General features: G+C 31.6%; 1 protein-coding gene across 1 annotated transcript; it reads right to left on the bottom strand.

Annotated features, from left to right (window-relative positions):
• Nucleotides 1-209: 209 nt before the first annotated feature.
• Nucleotides 210-7,987, bottom strand: LOC107810544 (aluminum-activated malate transporter 8). Its single transcript, XM_016635336.2, has 6 exons — nt 7,551-7,987; nt 7,309-7,449; nt 6,647-6,910; nt 6,132-6,259; nt 4,949-5,092; nt 210-1,038 (listed from the first exon to the last, which is right to left on the bottom strand). Exons 1-6 carry the CDS (start codon nt 7,852-7,854, stop codon nt 430-432), a joined length of 1,590 nt encoding a protein of 529 aa, XP_016490822.1. The 5' UTR covers nt 7,855-7,987; the 3' UTR covers nt 210-429.
• Nucleotides 7,988-8,337: the final 350 nt, after the last annotated feature.

Below are 8,337 nucleotides of genomic sequence, written 5' to 3'. Positions count from 1 at the left end.
ACATATTTTTTATTGATAAAATATTAGATAATTAATATTTTATCAAAATTTTATGTTTATTAATTTTTAAATTAAGATAAGTTTTATACGTTCAAATGTTAAAAAACAAACAGTCTGAATCATTTAGTATTCAGATCTTAATATACATCTTAATATTGAGATGTGTATTCAGATTCAAATATCTTAATTTTAATTTATATACATATTGATATTCAAATATGTATTCAGATTCATACGTCTTAAATCTTAAAAAAAATTACAAATAAGGCCGTTGTATCCTTTCACTTTGCGTTTCTTATTTTTACGAGTTAAAAAAATTAGCTACGGCCTGCTCGGACAATGAATTTCAATCTGTTATTATAAACTATATCCTGTTGTTATCCTTCTATTTGTTTTTCCGGATGTCCTTTTCGTCCCGCTAGCACATATTCACCTTTTTTCTGCGATCTTCACCTCCTCTACTGCATGTATCTCACAAACAACATCATCTGCTTTTATTGCAGCTACTGGATTCACCTCCTCCACTGCGATTTTCCCTGCCGATTCTGTACAATCATGTATCTCTATCATAACAGAAGCACCAGTACTATTGACGTTGTCATCCTCCAAAACAGGAATCAGAAGCCGTGGCCGAGGCGGTGGTTTCTCCAATGCCTTGGCCGAAGAAGAATCGTCCTTCTTCTTCTTCTCCTTCTTTTCCTCCTTGTTGAAACGTGCTATAATTGAAAGCTCTTCAACAGCCTCCGAGATTTTGTCGATGCACTTGGTGACGTCAATGAGTATTGACACCACTGACATTGCTCCGATGACATCAATGGTGTCTGCTTCTTCGAACAAGAAGAAGGTTTTAAACGTAAAAAGTGTCTCTTTAAGATCAGCAATGGCAGTTCTTGCGTTATACGTGTGGGATTCCGTTGTAATGGTAGAAAGTTTCGTCACAATTTTGATGGAGAATGCAAGCTCTTTTAAGGTTTTGCTAGATTCCGTTATCATTCTTTTGCATGCTTTTTCTGTTCTTCTATTGAACTCAGTTGCTGCCTGGAAAATCAAGCACGTGTGATAATTAGAAATTTCATATAGCTCCAAAATAGCTTCTAGCTTAACAAATGCTATAAAATCACCTAAAATTTTGGTGAGAAAGAAAAAAGAAAGAAATGATAATTGAGTAAGTTTTACGAGTTCAAATGACACTACATATTAGTAGTATGTAACTATACGTACTACCTCAGTTCAATTTTATATAATAGGGTAAAATTTTACGAATCTATATATATATATATATAAAGGAGGGCCAAAAAAGTGATGTGACACCTTCCATTGGACAAGAATTCTAATTATCTTTTTTCTCCTTTTTTGGCATTTTCTCTTTAACTTTCCTTCTAATTTTTCCATTAACCTCCAACTAACAAAAGCGAAACGTTTCGTTGCCAGGCGGTTTCTTCAAACCTTTTAATAATGAAGAAACTAATGTCCGAAACGTTTCATTGAAAATCATTAAAGAGGCAAGGTTTTGTGGGCTGGGTGATCAATTAGTTCCTTATGCCTTTTTATTGTCGGCGCATTGGACTTCTCAACGTGCAAGTGCAAGGGCACGTCTTTTCTTGCTGTTTTACTTTTTGCCTATTCCTCTTTTTTTTCTTCTTATATTACTCGGAAGAAGGCTGGGATAATTCCATCATACAAAGAATTTGCATCATAGAAAGGTTTGGAAACCTTAAAGTATTCCAAACTTCTTACAATGCTGTAATTCATCTCTGTTCTTGCTTCTAATATCTATCTCGATTCTTGATATTGTTTGCCTATGTAAATTAACAGATTTTTTATCTTGAAGGTTTTGATGTTGGGATATTCTCTTTACATTTTTTTGATTCTTTTATTTGGTTGAAGGGTGTTTTTGGCCTTTTGGATGCAAAAAAGATCGACAAATTAAGATGGAAAAAGGAAATTCATGCTGGGTAGTTCTGCTATTTTTTTCCATAATTCTTAAATTGCTCAACTATCTGTTTGAATGCAAAAGGGATCGGCAAATTTAAGTTGGGAAAAAAAGAAGTTATTTTTGTCTACAGTCGAAATACAAAGACTATAAGTCTGGGTATAAGCAGTGATGCAGGTATATTCACTTTCTAGGACTTGAACCAAAAAACAAATATGTACATGTAGTAAGGGTATTTACATCTTAAGTATGGTGAATACACATAATACCACACACAGGCTTATGCTTTGAAACTTTGTTGAATATACGTTTCAATAAAGCTAGAAGGTTACTATAAATGTAAACATTCAGTTGAACAATGTATTAAAAGCAGAGAACTAATCAAAATTACAACTCTATCATTAAGTTACATTTAAAACAGGTATAAGCATAATTTCTTTATCATCTTTCTCTTTCTCATAGGGCAGAACTCGACTTCATGTTTTAGAGAATTTGTTAGTACCATTGCTTAATTTGTTAGTTGATATAAATAGTTTCAGGCATATAAGGTAGAAGCAGGCTTGGTTTAGTAGACACCATAAATTAAACCCATTTAGAAGTGGATAATCTTTATGGATATATTATTCTGATCATATTAAGTTATTTTATCTCCAATAGAGGGTGGGATAGATTAAGTCAACTATGTCTCATGGGATCTAAAGAATCTAATCTTACTTCAATCCCATATCAACTTGGAGTCCAGGATATTTTCTTCAATATGTGGCAACTATTTACTTTTAGAGTACATGCTATCTCATTGGTTTTCTGTATATAATTTAAATGACTCGATGATCGATTCTGGCTAAATATCATCACTTATAAATTTGCTATTAAATTCAAGAAAGTGATTTTAAGGTTAGAGATACTCAGACATGTATTGGAGGGTATGGAACCTACTCTATTGGCAAGATAATTTTTTCCTTAAAAGGATCTAGGGAAAAAGAGTTTTTGTTAATTGAGTAATATCTGTTAACGTGAATTAATTCAAAACAATTGATTAGTATATGAAAGCGCTAAGATATATTTTAGAATTTAGTATTCATCGTTTCTTTTGGGATGGAGGGGGTGGCGGAGGATCTTATAACCCTAATAAGCTAACATAATTAATTTTCTTTTGCATAATCTTTTAAACAAATCATAAGTTCATCTTTGATTTGCGATTTACGTAATCTATTGAATTGTTGTAATATTTTTATGCATATAGGGTGAACATGTATCTCTGCATTGACTAAATTTATAAACGGTATTAATACATTCTTAATACCTAATAATAACATTTACAGAATGCTTCAAAAAGTTTGTTGCAAAAAATATGTTACATTTATTAAATAGTACTAATAAATTGACAAAATAATTATTTTTAAAGTGTTTTTTCACGTCTTTAATTACCGCGCGAAGCGCGGCAGCTTCACTAGTGATTAAATAATTATGAATTTTTTCCAGCAAAGTCATATAATAATAATTTTTTTCAAACAAAAATCATATTGACAAGAAAACACAACTTTCGATAGTATTTTCTTATTTTATGTTTTTTTATTTTTTATTTTCTATTTAATAAATAATAATCTAGTTAAAATACGAATGATCCAACCCGATTCTACCCCACTTGACCCAATACCCATATATACAAATTAAAATAATATTAAGAGTGAATCCTCCAAAATGCGATACTTCTATCTTTTATTTTCTTTTCAAGATTTTCATTCAAATTAATAGTATTATTATTTCATGAGCTCTTTAATCATCCATATTTTTTTTTATTGTAATCTCATGCATTGTAAACTATTTTTATTTTTCTTTGAAGGGGGGCGGGGGACGAGTCATTTTTAATAATTTTTTAATTTTATATATATGGGGTATTGGATTAGGCCGGGTTGAGTCATTCTTATTTTAAGAAAAAAATATAAAATTGACTGGTGGCTATAAAACTAATTGCATTTGCTAGCTAAAAGTTTTATATATATATATATATATATATATATATATATATATAAAGAATGACACATTTCTACATTTGGAAATAATTCAACGTTTAACTTTTTATTTTACCCATTTTATCCTTAATGAGAACACAAATATCATGGCCCCATTTAAACTTTTGTCCCTTAAGCTTTTAGGATCACATGTTTCAAGAGTCTTTTTTTTCCTTAAACTTTGTGCAAAATCAAACTATATCATCTAAATTGAAATACATGGAGTATATTTTATCGACTATTTATTTTTGGGGGCGGCTAAAAATATATTTTCTTCTATTTTAATTGGGTTATTATTTATTAAATTAAATTAAAAAATAAAAAGTATGAAATAAGAAAATAATACTTGAAAGTTGTGCTTTCCGGTCACTATATTTTTGTTTGAGTTAGTGAAAGTTTTATGATTTTTGTGTGAGAAAACATAATAACACTATTTTGATTTAAAAAAAGTTATATTTATTTGACCATTTGAAAATTTACCCCTATATAATAACAACAATAATGCTTCAATATCAAAAAAGCCGGGATCGGCTACATGAATTCTCACTTTACTATTTAAGCTCAACTTATGTCATCATCCAACCTCTTTTCAATCTTATATGGATGATACTTGGCTGAATTATACAGATTTTTTTTAAATTTGACATCTATATTATATTCGTGATGTTTGGAGAGACTGATTGAAAAATTAATTCTACGAATTGATGCCAAGCCTTTTGTGACTCCCAAATGCTGCTGTACTAGTTCAGACAATATTAGAGTTTTTTTATAATGATTAAAAAGTGCTAATGTTTATTATAATTCATTTCAGATTAAATTTCATACAGAAAAATGTCTTCACAATTATTACCATTGAGGTATGCGGTCTTATATGGATGCATATATAACATACCAAATCGAATATATTTATTAAATTCTCCGAAATTGTTTTAACTGTAATTTATGATCGAAATTTTTATAACTGTAATTTATGATCGTGCAATTATACTTGCAATATATATACCTGAGACTTGGATTTTAAGTGGCCACTAAGAGATTGAAGATGGCCAGCACATTCTCTAGCAATGCCGCCAATCTTCAAGTATTGTTTCCATGGATGATTAAACCTGAATGATCCGTGTGCAGGCTCCCACCATGCAATGTTTGCCTGAAACATTTGTTTTTTAGTTTGTATTATTTTTATTTGCTACAGTGATAAAGAAGGGAGAAAAGAAAGGCAAGAAAATGTGTTTCTCTTGCTTACTGTATGCCTCCTGAATGTTTCTCTTATCAAGACAATATGATAAATCAATGAACTAAGACATTTCAAAGTTGCATATGCTATATAAATTATCACTATCATAATTTGTTTTTTGTTTAGGTATATTTCAATACTCAATACTTATGTACTGCTATTTAACACTAGGTGTTCTCTAATATACACTTGTGGTTATAATTTTTAATATACTAGTAGTAGGAGTTTTCTGGTTAGAACTAATTTTCTAGTTGGTATCACCTATTACAATTTGTTAACTTCCATTATTTTCTTCCTTTTGTTAGATTTGCTCGGACTCCTAGATATTACCTTTTGAGATTATTTTCTGCCCTGTAATCTTAGGTCTATTTCTCTATCTTTTAACTCCTTCAATCATCATAATTTTAGGTCTAAAAATCGGTGCATCTGAAGGCCTACGTATCAGGGGGCCAAAGTATCTCAAGCAACATTAATCTATTATGTTCTATTGCACTTTCTGATAAATGTGATGATTATTAATGATCTTTATGGAAATTTGTATGATCGTATATTTATCTTAACAATCGCATCAACGCGACACTAATCTTGTGGCTATCTAAAACCCAATATTCACTAATCTCTATAGATTATATGACAATATATAACTTCTTTAATTTTCTCTTACCTTCTATATTCCTTTTTATTTTGTATTCTCTCTTGAAAGTAATTATTGTTTCAGATACTAAAACTAAAGAGTTTCTCACCGCAACAACTGACTTAATATTCCGCCACTAAAGAAGGAACATTCAAACTTGTGAGAAAAATGCTCTTTTTAGTCGTTCTAAAGAAATTCCACAACTAAAATACAAATTAAGAGCATTGAATGGAAGTTGAATTATGAAATAGTCTAGCTCTATATCTAGCGTATTAGTGAATTAACAAGAAGGGAGATTTGGTGATCTCTAATACGCACCAAAGATTCCTCAGTGGCCTTTGAACCAAGAACACTTTTAAAGGCTTCAAAATAACCCTTTTCATTGTCCTTGTTTCCCTCGCCACTTGCCTCAGCCTCTGAAACGTCAAAATACTCACTTCCAAATCCTTCAAAAAAATATTCTTTTTTTCATCAATTTGTTGCTCCACATAAATTCTTAACAATGGAGTGACAAAGGTTAAACCGTACTTCCTCCATTTCAATTTATATAGTATAGTTTGACATAATGTGAAGTTGAAACAAATATATTTAAGAGTTTTAAAACTTGCGATCTAAAACATGCAGTAATATTTGTGTAAGTACGTGATAATAAAATTTTTGAAATTTGCGGTCTTAAATATGTTATAAAACCTTGTCCTTAAGGGTAAATAAGAAATATAATAAATTGATTTTAAATTTCTAATTCGATCATTCTTTTTACATGAAGTAAAAAGAATATACTGTCACATAAACCAAAGCGGAGGGAGCAAAAGAAATCAAGATATCCAACGGACCTTCTAAGAAGCTCGCTAGCTTTTCAAGGTTGGTAGTAACAAGGTTATGAAGATCTTCCCCAGCCCAGACTGGACAAATAAGCAAGGAGATGATCATGACGGTTCCAACACTGACCATTATGGTGGATATCCGCTGCTTATCCAAATCCAAGTACTTGTCACCGGAGACTGACACCAAACTGAAGGTTGCGACAAAGAGCATGCATCCATAGTCATACCTCATTTGCATATGTGGGTAAAACCTTGTAAATGTACCTATAGCACCTGCATGAAGCACACGAGTCTTTGATGTAACCAGGGGAGGATGCACCCTTACGATACCGGATTCATTTGAATCTATTTGCTTTTCAAATTTACGGATAAAATCCACTAATATTGTACTAATAAACAAAGATATGAACCAATAACTTTTAAATTATAACAAATTTATGCTAATAACCTTAAATGATGAATCCGTAAAGTTAAAATACCGAATCCGCCAATGTACCTACTACTGCATGTTGTTCGGTGAAACAATTATGATTTGATTATGAAAAAGGACTTCTAGCTAGATATATATCATCACGTAAAAAATTTAAAACTGAGAAAACTTTGAACAATATAATTTTTTTATTTTGTACATTTTGTTTAGAGAAAGAGTGTGTTGAGCTTCCATTTCATACCTAGAATGAAGACCAAAAACCCAAGAACTATAGGTTCCCCTTCTTTTCCACAAAGCTCAGCTAAATATTTAGCTCCAATACCTAATGTGCCACCTAGGGCCGTAGCAAAAGCTATGTTTATGCACTTAGACATAGTTGCACCTGAAAAAATAAAAGTCATTAATATGAAAAGTGTAAAAACGAATAAACAAGATCATCAAATCAGAAGAAATATGAGAATGCACTGAGATCACAAAAATTACCAGCAGTATACTCAAAAGCAACCATCACAGTCAGGCAAGCCATTATTGCTGATTGTTCAAAGCTATGATAGAGCGGCCAGGAATAGTAGAATAACAATACTAAAGTGAGAGCTAGTCCCACCTTAGCTGCATGCCAAATTTTCCTTGGATCATCTTTCCCAATCTGTTTTGTGTTCTTAGCAATGTTCCAAGCTTTGTCCTTCAACATCCTGGGAAATCCCTTGAGCTGGCTCCACGACCTGATGAAGACACCAGCTTGTTCTTTGCTTTTGGAGTCAGTCTTTCTTGTGGAGTCAATCTCCATGGAAATGGGGAAATATCTAGATTTGTATGAAGAGTTATTGGAAAGCAAGAACAGCCAAAAGAAGGTGATGGGTATAAAAATTTACAATGGAAGAGCCAAAAGAAGGTGATGGGTATAAAAGTTCACAATGGAAGAGCCTCAACCAGCTCAATTTATAGTTAGCAAGAAAAGTTGGGGTTGACTTTCTTTATTTTCATTTGCAAATGAGTATCTACCTTGTTGTCGATCTTTATTGATGATGTTTTATACTTCAATGTCATGGGGTAATTTGTGTGGTATCCAATTTTCGCGTGCACAAATTATAGAAGGATCTGGTTCTTTTATGTGTTCCTTATAGTACTATTGCGGAATAATAAATGCGGAAAGTAAAGAACACAAGTATTTTTACGTGGAAAATACCCCGCTCAAAATGTGAAAAAACCATGACCTACTATACAGTAGGATTTTTTCCAACACTTCACTAAATCACTGAGCCAAAACAAA

This window comes from Nicotiana tabacum, chromosome 10, assembly GCF_000715075.1.
Source record: "Nicotiana tabacum cultivar K326 chromosome 10, ASM71507v2, whole genome shotgun sequence".
NCBI classification, from domain to species: Eukaryota; Viridiplantae; Streptophyta; class Magnoliopsida; order Solanales; family Solanaceae; genus Nicotiana; species Nicotiana tabacum.
This window is presented reverse-complemented; position numbering and strand designations above follow the sequence as displayed.

Coding starts and splice junctions, on each gene's coding strand:
- LOC107810544 (XM_016635336.2), bottom strand. CDS start 7,854: ATGGAGATTGACTCCACAAGAAAGACTGACTCCAAAAGCAAAGAACAA. Junction 6,260..6,646: donor GCTAGCGAGCTTCTTAGAAG/GTCCGTTGGATA, acceptor ATTTTTTTGAAG/GATTTGGAAGTGAGTATTTT. Junction 1,039..4,948: donor ACTTAAAATCCAAGTCTCAG/GTATATATATTG, acceptor TTGATTTTCCAG/GCAGCAACTGAGTTCAATAG.